The sequence below is a fragment of the Gouania willdenowi genome, chromosome 22 (assembly GCF_900634775.1).
Source record: "Gouania willdenowi chromosome 22, fGouWil2.1, whole genome shotgun sequence".
NCBI lineage: Eukaryota > Metazoa > Chordata > Actinopteri > Blenniiformes > Gobiesocidae > Gouania > Gouania willdenowi.
Genome location: NC_041065.1, coordinates 25,026,291 through 25,046,134, shown reverse-complemented (window position 1 = coordinate 25,046,134; position 19,844 = coordinate 25,026,291). Strand labels below are relative to the sequence as shown.

General features: G+C 40.0%; 1 protein-coding gene across 5 annotated transcripts in view; it reads left to right on the top strand.

Annotated features, from left to right (window-relative positions):
* Positions 1 to 12,148, top strand: part of esrrb (estrogen-related receptor beta) — a 52,544-nt gene extending 40,396 nt beyond the window's left edge. For all 5 annotated transcript variants that reach the window (XM_028438060.1, XM_028438059.1, XM_028438057.1 and 2 more), the window contains 2 exons: positions 5,153 to 5,422; positions 11,567 to 12,148. In XM_028438060.1, the coding sequence (XP_028293861.1) occupies positions 5,153 to 5,422; positions 11,567 to 11,811 (515 nt within the window). In that variant the 3' untranslated portion in view covers positions 11,812 to 12,148. The remainder of the gene's footprint in view (positions 1 to 5,152; positions 5,423 to 11,566) is intronic.
* The last annotated feature ends 7,696 nt before the right edge of the window (positions 12,149 to 19,844 follow it).

Sequence of the window (19,844 nt, the reverse complement as noted above, 5' to 3'; positions counted from 1 at the left end):
AGGAAAGAAAAACTCAAGATGTGCATGATCATTATCTCTGTCATTCAAGCCTTTCAGACAGAAAGCGTGTGCACTTAGCGGTGGAGTGGAAAAGGCCCTTCCCGCACACAGACAGGTCTCTGTGATTTGGTCAATATTGTGTCATGTTTGGTCAAACCCTGCCAAGGCAGTCGGCTGGAAATGAAGATGTAAATATTGATATTTCATTAGAGGAAATCACCCACTCCGATGGCACTTAACTGGGCCACCTTCAGAGTGTGGCGGCCGTAGCGCAGTGTGACCTGCAGAGTCGGGATGTCACTTCATTACTCGATTAAATTGAGTGGAAAAAGGCAAGGCAAAGACACAAGATCCCATTTGGAGTGATAATTTAGGCCCTGAAGATTGCGGATAGAGCAGGGGGAAAAACACTACCTCTCCATCTCACAACACCGGATTAAATTCAAGGACTTTTAGCGTCAAAGGTAATTGTAGGCTGCTGGGTTGCACGCGTGCATATGGCTGAGAGGTGTCTGTTGCATCAGAACAACTCTGAAGCCACTTCAACAAGGCCTTCACACAGGCTGTCATATTGGGAGCAGCGTTTTAGTTCTGCCTGGGTTCTCCTTGGCATTAAAAGGCTACACAAAGCCTCGCCTGTGATTGTGATGCCAACCTGATGCAGCAATCAAGACTACGTCCACGCGTGCATGACAAAATTCTCTCCGGCCAGTCCACATTCTGTCCAACATAATGGCCACGTATGCAGACAAGGAAATAACACAACAAAAGGTTTTTAGATCTGCCTGGATACGTGTAATGGCACATGCCTTTTAAAAATATGCCTTATTTCCTTCACTGATAATAGGCAAGTGTTGTGAGTGCTTTCGGCGGTTTGCTTTGTTGGGTCTAATTTGGACCCTTCAGACCTCTGACCGTTCCAGGCGGGCACTACCACCTTTCAGCTCGCACTCTATTCTACCGACTATTGATTCCCCTTCAAAATGTGAAGGCTCCCACATTCTGATCACAATCTGTTAATTAATGTATCCTCCAGCTTTTTCCCTGCAGTGGTCATCACCACGATAAGGAAAATTGAACGCGCACGTACTATTTGCCCTAGCACTTTTCCCCCAACTCTCTTTCAGTCCTGTTTCATTTTTTACTTCCTCAATGGCTACGTTTACATGGGAGCTTTAATTACTCTTTAATTCAGAATAACAGTTAAATCCTCTTTAAACTGACCTTGTAATCACTTAATTCCGAATGCAAATGTAATTCCGAACTAAACTTAAATTTTAATTAGGTGGCTGGTTTATTCTAATTTTAATTCCAAATTAAATAATTCCTCTATCTTGTAAACGTTTAATTTCCGGTCGTTCTGCGCATGCCCGGACAATCTCGATGAAGCGTGGTGACGACATAATCCAAGATGGCGGCCCGGGCTAGAGCCGAGACTATTCACATGGACGTATTACGTCACGAACTTATTACACACACACGCGTGCACGGAACAGGCTTCATCGAACGGGTGATGCTAAAACCCAGAGACGGAGTAAATGCGTCTCTGTACTGCACATACAGGCTGTAATAGAGCTACTATCTTGACCAGGGAGCAAATATTTATCAATAGTTTATTCCAGAGTTTTACTGCGCTTTATTTACCAGCTATTAGTTCCTATCTCCTGCTCCTGCTCCTGCTCCGCGGACCAAAGTGAAACAGTATGTTATTGTCGAGCTGCTGCTTCAAAACTACAATCAAAATTAAAGTGAAAACAGTTCTTATGTGGTCTTCTAAAGCGGAATTGAACAAAGCCGAATAAACCAGTTTTCCATGTAAACCTCAATTTGGAATTACTATTTCCATGTAAAAACAATTAGTTAATTCCAAACACTTTAATTCCGAATAATTTAATTTCAAATAACTAATTCCAAATTAAAAAACATAATGTAACCCTGACCTTAATGTCTTTGATTCTCCTTAAGTATTGGTGTGTGTGTGTTTATGTCTGTGGCACGCTGGCAGGAGAAGATAAACATTGGGCTGGTTGCGTTGCCCTCATTAGATCATTTATATCTAAGAGAAAACACAATGTCTAGCAGCAGTGGACACCATGGTCAATACTGTAATCTGTCACCTGCTAATGGCAGCTAGTGTGACAACAGCAAACTTATAAAAGCAATCATATTAATTAGGGGCGGAGCTGAGGAGCCTAATGTGCTGTCAGAAGGAGTTGCCTTCAGGCTGGTGTGGGGGAGGTGAGGTGGGAAGTGAAGAAGATGAGGTTCAGGGAGCAACGGATGGTGTAAAGGGTAAAAGAAAATGGATGAGATATTTATTTGTTCGACCGCTTCTTTCTCTTCGTTTCTTGGATTTTACTCTTTTTACATTTTCAAAGATCATCTCCGGAGGCAGAGGTGTACAGAGTACTGATACATCCTACTCAAGTAGAAGTACTGTTACTTAGTTGAAATTGTACTCAAGTACAAGTAAGCATAATAAAATACTCAAGTACAAGTAAAAAGTAGCTCAATTAAATAGTACTCACAGTAAAAGTTACTAGTTACTTTCACCCCCCACGTTTATTTTTGGTAATAAATCTTGCCACGGTTCCCTTGGATACAGTAAACGTCTCATGTATAAACTTAAAAAGAAAGAAACAAAATCTTACACAATTCAACTTAACACAACTTAATTTAATTTTCTACAAAGGCATCTGTATAAAATAAAGTGTTTGTCAAAATGTACAATTCTTTTTCCTATGAAATAACACCAATTAATTCAATTAAAAATAATAAAAAAATTCTCAGCCTCTAAGTATAGCTACATCTATGAACTATAAGACTGAGAGAATAACCTCCATTCAATGCTGTTTAAAGGCCGTGTATTAATTTAATCTGATTCGCCGGCTATGATGTGATGCAGTTGAATGTTGTCTGGGTCATTTCATTTTTTGTAGTTTCACAATATCCATTGATCATTTTAAAACAAAAAATAATTATTTACTCAGTAACGGTTGGGTGTAGAAATGTAATAAATTACTTCTTTTAAAACCTACTTAAGTACAAGTAAAATGACTGATTTAGAAATATATTTAAAAGATGTACAAGTACTCATAAAAGCAACTCATTTACAGTAACATGAGTACTCTGTCAGTAGAGATATCAACCAAATGTTTTTCACTGATCATGTGCACAGATGAAATGAGTGGTTTGTTGGCCCTCGTGCTGATTTCATGCTTTAAGCCACTGTTTGACAGAAAGGCCCTGAGTTTAGTTTGGCTGGTCCTCAGACGGGGTCTTGAACCCTGTGACCCTCGTTGCCTTGTATAAAGCTAAACATTTCAGAGTAAACACTCTGGATTTATGTGCATGCATAGATGTCAGGATCATGCACACGTGTCTGTTTGTTTTCCTGCTCGACACATGTTCGTGCATCTATACAGGTCCGTGCACATGTGCGTGTGTGTGCGCGCATCCCCTCGTCACCTGCTTCTGTTACACGGTGCCTGACATGTCCTCAACCTCTCCAATGAGCATGTGCTCGGTGTTAATCCCCCCCCCCCCCTCACACACACACACACACCAATAGAAGAGTGACAGGATACAAGGGCTAACCACATGGCTTTGTGTGTCCCGGACCTTTGCACCGATTTACTGTCCTCACTCACACTAAAGCCCACTCAAGTGCTCTGACACCAGCTTCAAAGAGGAGCCTCCACTGCATGTAAAATTAAACATCACTCACAAACATGTGGGCTTGTCATGGAGGCTGACAGTCTTTGAATTTAGACAATCTACAGCAGGAGTCGCCAACACGGTGCTCGTGGGCCCCAGGTAGCCCACATGAACCATCAGGCCTGCTCTAACAACAGCACTATAGTCACCAATAAACTCCATCTAAAATCTGATTTATCAGGCTTCAAACTCATAAAAGATCACAGGTATAGCCAGAGCCTGAATAGAGTTAAATATTGCTGGACCTGATAAGTTTTTAAAATTTAAATTAACCATCTTTAAGTGTTTATTTTCACTGAGACAAATGTTTTCAAGTATCGCAGATAGGATTTCCTTAAATATGCTGAAGACTTGTTAGATTGTGATCTTCTTAAAACAACAATAATAATAATATTAATAATAAAATACAAAAAAGAAAGTGGAGTTTTATGAAATCTTACATTATTGTTGCATTGTAAGAACATGTTTGGGTTCGTAAAAGAGTAGTTAATGGCTAGTAATTTGGAACATGAAATGGTTCAGTAATGATCATTTGACCAAACCAATCGCAATTTATCCTTGCAGCACTCACCATAGCAAAAAAGTGGGAAAAAATCCTTAAACATCAACCAAAGGCAGAATCTCCTTTTAGATTTCATTTCCATTGAAAAAATAAAATAACCTGCTTTGAGGAATGTTGGATTCGTTTTTTTTAAATCCATTCAATCTTAATTTCTAGCAAAAAAAAAATAATTTGGAAATGAGGCAATTTCATAAATGAAGAGAAAATAAAGTATTGCATGTTGAAACTTAAGTATTTCTAGGGGTGTCCTGATCTGATATTGATATCGGTCCGATATCACCCAGAAAACAAATTTTATCCTACTGCATCTAAAATTTCCGATATAAGGACTCTTAAGTTTTTATTGTTTTAGTCCCCGCCCTCAGTTGTTCCCACCATTTACTGACAGTAAAAAATAACTGAAGTGAACTTGAATTGTTGACTATTGTTCTCTGTTTGAGTAACATCACTTGATCAAGCCTTTTCTAACATTCCACACTACAAAATAAGTAATAAAAGTATGTATGATTCGTGCTGATACCATATTATATCGGTATCGGCCAATACTCAAGGCTGAAAAATCGGTATTTTATTTTCAAGTGAAAAAGTTGTATCGGGACATCCCTAAGTATTTCCTAACTTTTAAAGTAGATGCAAAGTCTTATTTATTATCTTTCCTTCTAATTAAAGTGAAACTGTGAAATTGTAATAGTATTTCTGTGTACTTTGTATCAAACTGGTAGCCCCTCCGATTATTTAGTAACTTTGAGGTAGCTCATGGTTTCAGAAACAAAGGTTGATGATCTACTGCTGATCTACAGAAACACTCTATGCTTTTTTCCAACATTACTGAACTTTCATCCAACGTACGTCTCTCTTCTTTTTCTTCTCCAGGCTTCTCTACTCTATCTTTGGGGGATCAGATGAGTCTACTGCAGAGCGCCTGGATGGAGATCCTCATCCTAAGCATCGTCTTCCGTTCGTTGCCGTACGAAGACGAGCTGGTGTACGCCGAGGACTACATCATGGATGAGGAGCACTCGAGGCTGACGGGTCTGCTAGACCTCTACGTCTCCATCCTTCAGCTGGTTCGCAAATACAAGAAGCTCAAAGTGGAGAAGGAGGAGTTTGTGACCCTGAAAGCCATCGCTCTCGCCAACTCAGGTGGATTGTGGTTACACACTGTATTTACTGGAAAGTAAAGCTAAGAATTAGCACAAAGCTTGGTAACTTAGGTAAAGGAAAAAAGTAAACATTTGTCTAAGTAAAGTCAACATTCAGTAATCTGTCATTTTAAATATAAGTATTTTTCTAAATTGGTGTAAAAAGATACATGACATTATTATAGCTTTGGTTTAGTATTGATCTTCATAAGAGCGCATGAACAAATAAACACATTAATGATATATTTTTTGGGTAAAAACTTGACATTTAACCAAACAGTAGTAATTATTTAGATCGTAGCTATAATTAATTCATCATGTATGAGATATTTTCAGTAAAATCTTTCAAATTAACAAATCAAAACAATGTTAAGATTTCATTCATTCAGACGTACTTTTTCCAGTAAGATGCTTTGATTTCATAAAGATAATATTACCTGCAGTACTTAGTATATGTGTATATATCCATCCATTATTATTATGTTTCTAGTTTGTTTTTTATTTGCACCTTCCACCAAGGTAAATTCCTTGTATTGTTTTTAAACTTTACTTGGCGAATACAACTTTTTTGGATTCTGATGCTTTACTTATGATTAAAATGTGGATATATCAAATAATCAGTCAATGCCTCTGAGGAAGACTGACAGTTGGCAGTCGAATACATGTTAGGAGATCAAACTAAATTTTAAAGTACATTTCCTGAAGAAAGTTTGTCTGAATAAATTAAACCTGAACATATTAGTTTAAAAAAAGAAGACAAAATGAACGTGCAGGAATAAAATTAAAAACAGTCAATATTAGTAGTACTTGCATACGTTCTTTTGCACAGAGCAGCCAGTGTAATATACTCACAAACTGTGGAAAAGAGTGGAAAAGGACATTTGTGCTGTAACCTTTAGTTTGGGGTGAGTGGGATAGAGTGTTGGAGAGCAGATAAGGCCAGTGTATTAGAAGGCAGAGAGGGGACAGCTTGTTTAATTGTTGTGGTATTTCCACGACGCTCCATCTCCATAAGAGTAGCCGCAGGGGCCACCGCAGCCACGGGAGATAAATTTAGCATTTCATTAGGAGCACAGGGGCTGTCAATAAAATGTGTTAAGTCGAATGGAATGAGTAGCAGGGAGTGATAGGCCTCGTTTGTTCCACATGCGGAGGCGGCACGCGCTATCGACAGCCGCCTTTAGAAGGAGGCTGGACCTGTCCGGCTCTGATCAATGCACACCCGGGTCAGCGGGGCACTCCCCCTTGTTTAGTGCGGGCCTGAAAATGAAAATGCTGATTATGGGACTTTGCTTTGAGACAACAGAGCGAGAGGGTGGGGGCAGGAGGAGGGATGGGGGTGGGGGTCTCTGGGAGATAATTCTCCCGGGAGCCCCTCTGTCTGACAGCTGTGAAAATTCATAGCGATTGATTTTGTAATTAGCAGTTTATCAATCGGATCGACATGGGCTCACTGATGGATTGCGAGGAAATTGTTTCTTCAAAGTTGTTGTTTCTAGTAATTTTTTTTTTTACTCCACCCCTCCTCCAATGACTACAGGCTGTGTTCCCCAACATTTCCTGCGCTATTTTCATTCTCCATCTGTTGTGAAACATCTCCATCTCTGTTTATCCTTTCCTCATTCTCCCCCCGTGCTACTCAAAATGTCTTTAAAGCATTGTTTAATCCTCTAACGCCTGTAATATTAACATCTCCGCCTGTTTTTTGAGGAAGTGTTTTTACCCTGTTTCCCATAACACTTTACACTTCCAATAATTGGCAGTTTTTTATTATTAATTATATGTTCTACCAGTGTAATATCATTTTAAAATGAAGAAAAACACAAAAACAAAATAGATTTTTTGAGATTTAGTAGGAAGAACACATGAATAACAGATTTTTCAACAAATATATAAAATTTAGAATGTATAAACCTATTTACAATAAAAATAAATTCCCAGGCTGTTTTATGGCAACTAATTACAGGCGTTTTTTGCCCTAATGGTCAGGTGCTTAATGCTGTGACACAAGTAGAAAAAACTAAACTATCAGTTGGTAGGGCTGAACAATATGGACAAAATTTCATATCTCGATTTTCATGCCAGATATCTCGATATCGATACGATATGATATGACAACGGGTTCGATGAAAACCAGGCATTTTTCAGAAAAATAAAAACATAATACAAAAAAATGTGGAAAGTGCAGTTTTATTTTTAAGAACTCACCGCCAGTCATCAACATTAAGATAAATTATGAAAAAATAAATTAAAAATCAAACATTTTACTGCAGCTCTGCTTTAACAATAAATAACAAATGCAGCAGCTGGTGGAACATTGAAAGTGCATTGAAGTGCAACAACATTTATATTCTTCAAAAGATCACATAACTGTATGCAGAAAATGCATTTGCTACTAACAGAACAGAGGTAGCTACAGGCAGCACCACTTCTACAGATTCTTTGCCAGGAACACTAGTTTGTTAACAGGACCTCTGACAACTCACAATGTTGCCTGATGCACTAAAAATGCTCTCTAAGGGAGAGCTGGTGGCCTGCATGCACAAGTATTTTCTTGCCATGTTGCTGAGCCGGGGAAAGTTGACTTTGTGAGTTAATCTCCACCACAGAAGGGGGTCCTCTTCATTGTCAATTGTGGGGGACTGCATGTAGGCACTCAGCTCAGCTTCTATGGCAGCAGTGGGATCGATTGCTACTGTTGCACTTGTGGTGGATCTTTTGAAGAAACTTACCAATGACTTCTTAGCCTTTTTGGTGGGTGGGGGTGAAACTTCTTCCACTCTGGTCTCTCTGCACTCAACAGAATGCTAGAAAATAGTAAAAACAACACACACAAAAAAAAATAAATTAATTAGTTTCATATATGAATGATCATTACTGTATGAGCTAAATTTAAACTTAAATATTTACTAAAATAGAAGATAATGCATTTAAATGGAAGGAACTGTTTTCATTTACTCCATTCAAACCATTATTTTTACCTTGTGTTCCATCGTCTTCATCTCTGACACCAGTCTGGCTTTGATGATGGGGATGTCGTTAACACTGATGTATTGTGTCTTGTATCTTGGATCTAAGAAGGATGCCACATCCAGGAGCTCTTGTGTAACTCTCTCTTTATACTTGCTATTCAAGTACTCCAGAATTTTCTCTTTTAAGGACTTGGTCATGTCCGTATCACCCTCCTCTGGTGCCAAGATGGTTGTGTTAAACAGGCTGAGTACTGGTTTGATGTGTGAAACACTAACATAATCCTCCCCTGACAGAGCATCCGCGAAGTCAAGCAGTGGTCCCAGTGCCTTGCTGACTGACTCCAGCACATCCACATCTTGATATCCAAGAATTAGGTGCCGGGTGTTTCTGTCCTCTGAGAGGACCTCATGGAGTGCTTTCTGGTGCTCCAGAATCCTGTTAATCATGAGCACCCTAGACCCCCATCTAGTTTGACACTCAGTTATGAGTCCATGGACTGGAAGGTTGAGGCGTTTCTGGGCTTGCTCAAGTGCCACTCTCTTTTTCCAGCTGTGTGAGAAGTGGCACACCAACTTTTTGCAGACACCTGTTGCACGGCTGATCCGGCTCTCACCTTTCACTGCGTTTTCTTGGAAAAATAGATGTACAAAATAATTAATTATTATATTACAACAGCTAAATAACCACATAATAATGAAGATTGTTTCCCCCCTCTCTCTCTCTCTCTCTCTCTCTCTCTCTCTCTCTCTCTCTCTCTCTCTCTCGCACACCTATTTCCCTCTTTCTGTCTGAAAGTAATTAAAAAATAAAAATAAACATAGCAAAACGTACCTATTGCCAGGTGTAGCCTGTGTCCAAAGCACTGAAGGCGCGTCCAACCATTCACCTCCAAAGCCTTTATCATGTTCGATGCATTATCAGTCGTTACGCAAACTTGTTGGTCCTTCTTCAAGTTCCAGTCTGCTAACGCACCTCTCATCTCCTCCGCTATATTATCCCCGGTATGCTCCCCGGGGAAGAATGATGTCTGCAGACAGCGGGTCTGGAGTTCGAAGTTTGTAGTAATAAAATGGATCGTTAAACTAATGTAAGGTTCGGTTGTCCGGCTCGACCACAGGTCCGTGGTTGTGGCGAAATGATCGATATCATGGAGCACGGATTCAACATTCATTTTACACTCATTATAAAGTTTCGGAATGGCCACTTGATTAAAATGTGTTCGGGATGGTATTTTATAACGCTTGTCCAGCGTCCGAACCATTTTTTTAAAGCCTTCTTTTGAGACTGTGTACACAGGTACCATGTCTTTAGCAATGTGGTATGTTATAGCGTCGGTAATTTCTTTATGTCTGGTGGACGTCGACTCGTACGGCGTAACGCTACTGAACGCATCAGCAATAAAACTTTGCTTTGGCTTATCTTGGGATGACTGAGAAGTCCTCGGTGTTTCTCTCATGGTCATGCACTCTTCATGCAGCACACGATGGTGTTGTTTCAGGTGGTGAAACATCTTTGTTGTGCTACCTTGCTTAGTCGCAATTTTTGCGAAACACGACCTGCACAACACCTCACTCTGGTTAACATCGTCCTTTCTGAATCCAAAATACCTCCAAATTATGGAGGATGATCTATGTTTTGGCACCAAATCAGATTCTGCACTGCCACCGGCCGCATTATCTCCCGCACTCATTTTCTTTCTTTCTTTCTTTCTTTCTTTTTAATTTATCCGCTGTCTCTGTCGTGTGTGCGCGCTGGCCTTAGCGGTGCATTCAAGGGCACTCGTTAAAGTGATGTTTGTTGTAACTGCCAGAGTTGTATGCAGGGCGAGCGGGAAGAGGAGAAATCTATATCGTCTATATCGTTACTTTTTTCGATATTCATATCTTGAAAGTTCATATCTAGATATAGATACGATAACGATATATCGTTCAGCACTATCAGTTGGATCTGAAGGTGCATCTTATACAGGAGATAACATGTTTCATGTAATTGTGATCCATGGTTTGCTCTTTGTTTTTTTTTCCTTTTGTTCTCTCACTCAGACCCCCACTCCCCCCCCCAAAACCCCTCCCTCCACTTTCACTTTACAAAACGACCTACTTCACTTTACCACTGTGGATTTGAAAACCGTTAGTGTGAGAAATGTCTCAAGGTCTTGGGAATACAGTTGTTCCAGTCAATGAATTTGGGGCGAAGCCTGAAATCTGTTTTGCCTTTTATCGTCCCGTGTGGTAAAATATGCACCGCGAAGGTGAGACGAGTCAGGCAGCCAATGACACGCTGCCTCCAGAGCACCAGATGCCATTTAACCAGGGAAAGAAAGCACGGCCACACACACACACACACACACACACACACCATCCCTGAGAAAATACCGGGCAACAAGCACGGAGGCAGTGAAAGGCGTGAACGTGAGGGGAGTGTGGGACATGATGTACACGGGATACGTTGGAACTGGCGGTAGTTGTAGCGAAACGTTATAGCAGTGAGAAACAGCAGGGGCTCTCCAGACTGAAACTGCAGAGTGCATTAAAAGTGGGCAGTAGGTTAGAGATACTGACACTGTTATTCACAGCCAAACGCGAAAATATATCCACGTTACAGTTAAAATGTATTTTATTTGACAGTTGCATCTCGTATTTTAGATAAGTTTGATAGATTTTATTGCTTGCAGTCATAAAAACGTCTTTAATCATCTTTTGGAAATGGAGCCTTATTTTGCTTTGTTTTTTTTTTAGTTTTTTTTTATTTCAAACACAATCTGTCCTCTGGTACACCGAGGTGTTTAAAATGCACTCACTCCACTGAGAATGGGTACGATTCATGCTATTGTTGGGGGAGGACTACATTGATTTTTAGTCTCACTGGTCAAAGGCCATGTGAATACCCCACCCAGTGCTGCAGAGGACAGATATATCAATAAAAGAAAGCAGATGTTGTTTTTTTTATGATCTATTCTTTATCTTGTCAGGTTGTGAGTTACACTGTTAATGTGTTTCTTACCTTACCGCTACAGACAGCAGCAAAGATCAATCATGAGATTTTATTTTATTTTCAAAATATCCACTGCCGGAGTCCTTTTTTTTATTACCAGTGTCTCAAAGTGAAAACTACAATTCATATAAGTTTGAACTTTTTGCTGACTGTCCTGTGTTTCGTGCTACCGTCACAGACTCCATGCACATAGAGGACATGGAAGCGGTGCAGAAGCTTCAGGACGCCCTCCACGAGGCCCTGCAGGACTACGAGAGCAGCCAGCATCAGGAGGACCAGAGGCGGGCTGGGAAACTGCTCATGACGCTGCCTCTGCTGAGGCAGACGGCCACCAAGGCCGTGCAGCACTTTTACAGCATCAAGGTGCAGGGCAAGGTGCCCATGCACAAACTCTTCCTGGAGATGCTGGAGGCCAAGGTCTGATCAGAGGAAGGTGGATCGTAGCCATGACAACAGGCGAGGGGCTGCAAAAACGAAACAGAAAGCAACTCGAGCGGAGGCTTCTGGGAAAAAGGGAAACGCCCACTGAAAGTGCAGGACAGGGACCCTCTGGACCTTGTCCTGGGACACCAATTAAAAGAACAAATGCAGAACTTGGTTATTAGTATAAATATTAAAAAAACAATGCAGATTAATTTAAAATATATTAAGAATACTATGTACAGTAATACATTTTGTTAACTGTCAGTGGTCAAAGCTGCGTAGGAAGAAGGACGATGCTTAAAAAAAAAAAAAAAAAAAAGGTCCTGAAAGTTCTTCAGAAGACTGCAGAGATGTCACCCACCATGAACAGACGCAGCTGTGTCCCCGTGTGGACGTTGATCAGGATAATGTAAATATTTATTATTTGATTGACTTGAGTGTACAATTCAAAGTCTGGTGAAACCTGGTGGCCATTTTCACTCATTCTCCGCTCGGGGGAGAAAAAAAAAGAAAAAGATGAACTAAAGTTGTTTCCTAAATGTGAACTCTTTATCAGTTTAAATGTCCTTGGATATATTCGATCTCACACTGAAAGACCAGCTGGTCCTATATGTTAAACCAAATTAAGCGGGTTACAGGAATCATTCATTTCTTCAGGACGCAGCAATAAAAGCAGCCGTTGGAGCTTAACTTAACATCATATCTCATGTCGTGTGCTGTTGGATGCTGTTGGATGCTGCTGTTTGCCTCGTGTCTGTCTCAATCCCTCCTCTAAAAGCTCCACATCATCACTGTTTCTCTTCGAGGAAAGGGTTAGTGTCGCCACTGAAAACCCAAAGATCTTGTCACATGTTTAAGCCTGTGGAAATCGTCTCTTGACATGCAAATAATTCAGACGAGGTGAGAGATAATCACCAAGGTTTGGTTGTGGCAGCAGCATCAAAGGGGGTTTATGTGGAGTGGCACCAGTTCAGGAGATTCCATTGCTCAAACAATCAGAGGCCCATATGTCAGCCACTCTATTTTGGGGCCCTTTTTAAGCCTGTGAATGAGTCATCCCCACACACAGGGAGCAAGGTGTCCAGCATCTGCTCTGCCTTTTTTTAGACGCCCATCTTCTTTTATTAGCAAAGGCCTGTGTTTATGAGGCTTGGAGCAAACAGAGGCAAACGGCAGGTGGACGTGCACAGTAGAGTAGAGGTTCCTCATGTTGGGTCTTTATTAAACAAGCAGGCTGTTATTTACCAAGTACAGAACACATGTCCAGCCATTCTTCTTCTTGACCCCGTGGTGACTCAGCGGCCGATGCAGAGCGACACCCCCTCTTAGGGTGGTTCACAAAATTAACTGTCAGCAAATTGAGCAAGATTGCTTTTTTGCCTTGTTCTAACTGACATTGTAAGCGTCTGTACCAAAAAAAAAAAATGGAGTCAATTGCTGCACATTTGGGGTTGGCACACGTTTTCACAATAGCTGTGTTTCCATTACCCTTGGAAATGTGCAAAATCTAAATAGTGCAATAAAAACTGGTAATGGAAACACCTGAACTTTGAAAAAAACACTCAAATACCGCAAAAATTTCAGACGTTTCGATATGGAAATGTGTCGCAAAAGTGCTACGGAAACAATTTTTCAGCAAATACACGTCACATGACGTGAGATACCTGGTCACATGACCACTTCTCTCCGAGAAAACATGGCGCAGTACATGTAAACATTTCTTAGCATTATACTTAAAAATAATTACTGCCACATTAGATGTGAAACAACAAAGGAATATATTATAAGGAGGTTCTGAGGCGAAGTCTCGCGGGATGAGATTTGACAGGAGTTACGAGGCTTCTGCCCAAAACAACGTTCAATGGGAACACGTTCAACGCGCAATTATACTTTGTCGACATTTGACAAATCGCTTTTATTTTGCGAAAAGCTGTAATTGAAACCCAGCTAGTGTTGACGTTTTTTTCTATTTTCAGGAATAGTGTTTGAACTGTTTTAATGTTCTTACTCATTTAGTATAAATTACAGGGAGAAACTATTAATGACAATTTTACCTTTATATTGTTCAAGTGTCTGATATCTTGTGAAAGTCACGCATTCTTCGGATGAGCAGTAAAAAATATGAAGTAAAGTTTGCCATCCTTTACTGACGTTATATATCACATGGGTCAAACTCGTGGCTTGGGGGCCAAATCTGCCCTTTTGGAGCATCCGATTTGGTTCACAGGAGAAAGTAAAAAATGTCAGAGAAAATATGAATCATTGTGTAAATTAAACTAAACCATATTTGCAGGTGCTCAAAGTTTTCCCTGTGCTTATATCGCACGATTTCAGTCATTTTTAATGTTAAACTATTGAAGAAACTTGATAAAATCCTTCAATTTTCCTCAAATCATTACATAATATATCAGAATCAGAAATACTTTATTTATCCCACGGGGAAATTACTTGTGTTTCAGAAGCTTGAGAAGTATTACAAATAAAAAGAATAAACAATAAAGGAATGAAGAAAGAAAGAAAGAAAGAAAGAGAAAAGAAAACATCAAAATTAAGTAAAAGACTGTTAAGATGAAATAATAATAATAATTTCCCTTAATTAAATAGAAATCAGTCACAAAATCTAGGAAATTTAAAGTGGAAATCCTAATGATACTGATATCTGTCAGTTATTGCTTGGATGCTATCATTTTCTTACATTTTTAGTATTTTATGTATACGTAAATGCAAACAAGGACGAAATACTGTTGAAATGACTTGTTTTCACGTATAAAATCTGTGGCCCACTTGAGATCGAGCTACTCCGTCATTTGGCCCCTGAACTAAAATGATTTTGACCCCCCCTTATCTGTTATATTGGCTCAATTTTTGGTACAGATGTTCAAAATGTCAATGGGAACAATGCGATCTGACAAAATTTGGATAAACTGTTACTCATACCATCATATTGTGAACCACCCCACCCTTTCTGTCTATTGAGGAGCCAGTTCAGAAAGCCCATACGCGTGCACATGTGAATAGCTATGCAAAGAATCTTGTCGGCGCGCTCCAAAGAAGAAGAGCGAGCTTGCATTGTGTCGGTAAAAGGTGTGATCTGTGCTGGGAGACGGAGCTCTCACACACACACACACACACACACACAGAGGTGTTAGTGGGAATGCTTTTACTGCTGGAGGATTTTAATGTGATGTGATAAATTGTGGCACTGTCATAACAATATGATACTGTGATCAAAGAAATCCCTGACATAGCGGTAGGATAGAGTTGTCCAATGTTGGTGATATCAATGGCTAGCACTGATCCAGCGGCCGGCATGTCGCTCCATACCGCCGTTTGATTGGCCACGTAATGGAGGATGACCCCTCCCAAACCCTCCCCCCCCCCCACCGACCCGAAATAGCCTTTATCGGCGCGACGTGCTCCCCCTGTCAGAGGTTGACATAACTTGAGTTTTGCTGGGGACCAATTCTGACTGAAACATGCTTTAACGTGTGCTTCTTTGACTAGATTGGGAACACATCCTGTATGCTACGTATTCTTAACCCCATCCAATCAGAAAACATGTATCCTGTGTATCCAAACTATTATTGATTTGCTCTACTGATGAAAGACCTTTGTGCTCGTTTCAAATAAATGTGCAGTATAAATGAACAGTTTTTGCAGAATATCTTTATACGGTTTTGTAGTAACCTGAGATGTTTAGCCATAAGAATGCTCATCATTCTCTTTCTCTCTCTCTTTATGTTTCTCTTATACTTGCAATATGACACTGTAGTAAAAGACAACATGTCTGGCGTTAAAATTGTGGGTAACACTTAACTTCAAGTTTTATACATCAGGTGTCGTTCGTTTGCTTAACCTGCACTAGATACCTCCACCCAACCCAAAAAATGCCAACATAGCTCCAAATGTGTCATAGTTTAGCGAAAGGTGTCATAATTTAATGACAGCCTCCATGACACCTTATTCATGCTAATGGCAGCGTAACGTCAGCCTTATGTATAAAACTTCATGTAAAGTGTTACCAAACTGTGTAAATATATCAGCATAAATGCAGATGGATGGCCGAAGCACCGCTGAAAATAAAGTATGCAGCACCCTGCTGACTACTACCTCATTATCACATTGTCGATATTTCTTTGAATAAACTTGTTCTGCTCTTTATCATCCTCACGTCTGAGCCCTCCACGTTTTTTTTATCAAAGTCTCTCTGCCTCAGTGCTCGCGCCAAACCTTTGTAATCGTAGGTACAGATATCCTTCATTATCTATCAGTCTGTTTGTAAAGGTCAAGCATGCTTCACATTGACCATCAGTAGGTGTGACCCCCCCCCCAAAAAAAAAAAAGCCTCTTATTTTGGTAACACTAAGCAGGGGATGTGGGGTTTTACCAACAACACTGTGTCAGAATTGGTCCCAGAATTGGTCTCGTTGCAGACGGGGGCAGGGTGCGGAGAGTTCCCTGCTTCTGTACTACACGTATTAATGGTGTTAAAAATATCATTTGGTGTACATTGATATCTCTGATCGTCCTGTCACCAATATCTGTGTAACTTTTATGTTTTGATTTCCAAAAATGGTAAAAGATCAATGAATTAAAAACTCACTGAACGCTGTGACGGATTCTGTGTTTTTGATCAAAAGGAAAAAGTTGGAGAAGTTGAAGGAAAAAATGTAACTTATGGACAATAGAAGTGAACGGAAAACCAGGATATATTTTCAACTGTCTGTGATGGATTAACTGTGGATCCAGATTATTAATAAAATGTAAACTTTGGTTGGAAAATGCATGTGTTGAAGACACTTAAACCTGAGAAAGTCAAGGTAGAACACATGGTGACAAGGACAGGGTTTGATCAGAGCTCCTTTGGTTGTTTTGAGCGTAGGTGAGAGTTTGTACATAAGGGGGAGGAGATGATTCATCTCTGTGTGAAGTTTGATCTGTCTCAAAGATAAAACAGTAAACGTCTGAAAAGTACTAAGTGTCACAGCCAAGAAAAGATGTGTTGGGGACATTTTTGATTTGACACAAAGAAACATGGATTATAGTTCATGTAAACCCATAGCACACATGAATATACTGTATATACATATTTAACGTGTGTTTAACCCATAGTTACGCCGGAGGAGAACATCCAAACCCTGCACAATGACAATAATTGTTATGCTGTTAAGTGACTTTCACAGGCAACATTCAATTGAAAATATCTCAGCTTTTTATCAAGCAAATGTAATCTACTGTATGTCTTTGTATACACATAATAATAGTATAATATAATGGGTTAGAATAGTTGATAGAACAATAAAATGCTATATTCTCTGCATTTTATATTTCAGTTGACTAAAACCTACAAGAAAATAGACCACGATGTTGATTCACATGAAAACAGACAAAACTGTCCTGGTAATCCAAACTACTGTAGTGAATATCAAAAGTGCATTTGTAGAATTTCTACCTAAATTCAGTAAGACCACAGTGCGTGCACGTTTAGTTTGTGTAATACACAAATACGACAAATTAGAGCAATTATTTTCTTAAAACCACATTTTCCTTTCATTTTTGAGTCGAATACCCACAGAAGCAACACACTGAAGTCTTTTAGTGGGTTATACCAGTAATAATACCAGTCCAGATGCACGCACATGTGCACTATTATTATTATCCATTTAGACATAAGTAACACACATCATGGCTTTTCACTGTGGAAAAACCAAAGAAGACGTAAAGAAAAACAGGCAATCTCTAATGTACTAATGTTTAGGTTCTTCTAACTCACATATATCTAACTCAAGGCCCGGGGGCCAAATCCAGCCCCTAGATCATCCAAAGTGGCCCTTAGAAGAAAGTAAAGTGAGAAAACAGTAATCACTTAATTCAGTGGTAAACATAGTGCTCAGTGTAAATGATTACACCCCCTCCTCCTTAAAGTCACATTTGAGGTAATATCTCAATAATCACAAAAAGCAATTTCCAAAATGTACAAGTTTTATTTAACGTGATTAACTTATAACATGAAATTCAGGTAAATAATATACTGCCAGACTCTCCAAAATCACACATTTAATGAAGTTTACGGTTTTCCTAAGCTTATATTACATGAAGGCAGTCATTTTTATTAATTATTTATTTTTATTTCATTTTTTTTCTTAAAACCCTGCCACCCAGCGACCGAGGACGCAAGCGCCGACCCCGAGCAGTAGCCATTTTTGGAATTTTTGCAATTTCTCAAAAAATTGCTCTAAATTACACACAAATTGGTAAGAAAAAAAAGAAAAAAAGAAAAGAAAGCAAGGATATTGAACTGATACCTTTCACTTAAGTCTTTGATTTTGTCGTTGCTTTACATATTTGACATGTTATTGATATGTGGAAGTGGAAACTAGGGCACATTCATTTTTTTTTTTTTGCCTAAAATATGAGGCCCATTTGAGATCAAACTGGTCCTTATTTGGCCCTTGAACTAAACTGAGTTTGAAGCCCAAACACCAGAAAAATTCTCTGTTATTTACTGACGTTTGTGTTTCCAATGCCTTTAAAATAGCTTGTTAGTAATCAGAGCAGATCAGAACATCATGCTAACACACACACACACACACACACACGCACACACACACGCTCAATGTTGAGGACTTTGGGAATGGAACAGAACAGAGCAGATGGAAGCTCCCAGAGGACCACAGATTGGTAGCACCAAGCGTTATGCACCAGGGAAGGATTCACACCATCCAACCAACCAACCAACCAACCAAAGGGCAATCATGCCCAGACAGTGCAGATCCAGAAACTGTTGAAAATGGATCCGTCACAGGAAACATGCAGACAGACACGCTAATGCTAATGCTGAAGGCGGTAAGGGGGAAGCTGTGGCTCCATTATTTCATGATGCTGATATTCCAGGGAGTTCAAATTCCCCTCTCTATATAATTATTAGAGCCAATTTCCCTTTTCGAAATAATGTCGAGCAAACCAATTAATTACGATAATCCTCGACGTGGGAAACAATGGCTTCACACGACAAGAAACAAAGATGAATGAAGAATAAAAAGCAGAAAACTAGGGGTTTGGATGGAACAGCATGTTTAACACTGATGTGCTGCAGTTTTTAAAAAGCTATATATGTGCTCCTCATTTTTCATGCAAATCATCCAACTGGACCAGATATTGCCATCAATATGTTTCCCACAGATACAGTAGCGGGGCAATCATTTACCTCCATTGACAGGTCAAAACAGCTTCCATTAAAGTTACGAGGCATCTCATCGAGATGCGGCCCCTTGATCGCAGCTGTATGACTGCTGTGTATTGCTTAAGTGTGTTTCATTATTCCCAAAGCAACATTGATGATGGTGAGGGAAAGGATTACACGTCAGGGTGAGTGATTGGGTTTGAACAGAGCTGCTGCATACACTTTGTATCAACCCAGGACTCAAATTACACTTAGGTTGAAAACGGAGCACGTAAATGCCCAAGAGAGCTTGTGGCACAGAAATGAAGAGTGGGCCACCATCTCTCTCTCTCTCTCTCTGTGTGTTTCTCCATCTCTCTCACACTTTTCATCTCTTTTCCTTTGACCCCTCCCTTCCGCCTCCCCTTTATTTTTATTTATTTTTTTGCCTTCCAGCGCTCGCCTCCATGTTTTTTTGAGGCACTGCCGTTCTTTATGGGCATTTCTTATTGTTGCACTGATTCTGTTATGTGTATTTATTGCTCCATTTGTGAAATTGGAGGCACCGACCGACAAGCCTATTACTATTCAATAACAGGAGCTGGGCATTTTCACAACCGTGGGGCTATCAATGTCCCAGACGGAAACGTTACGTCACATCAATTTCAAAAGCCAGACAGTTGGCTGGATTGTTGGTGTGTGTGTGTGTGTGTGTGTGTGTGTGGGGGGGGGGGGGGGGGGGGGGGGGGGGGGGGGGTTATTTTAGCCACCTTAGAGGAGGAAACTGTGAAAGCCAGCAGTCAACAGCATATATCTGCACTTTGACAAAAAGACTGTGTGTCAGAGTGGACGTGTTTCCTAACAGGCCGTG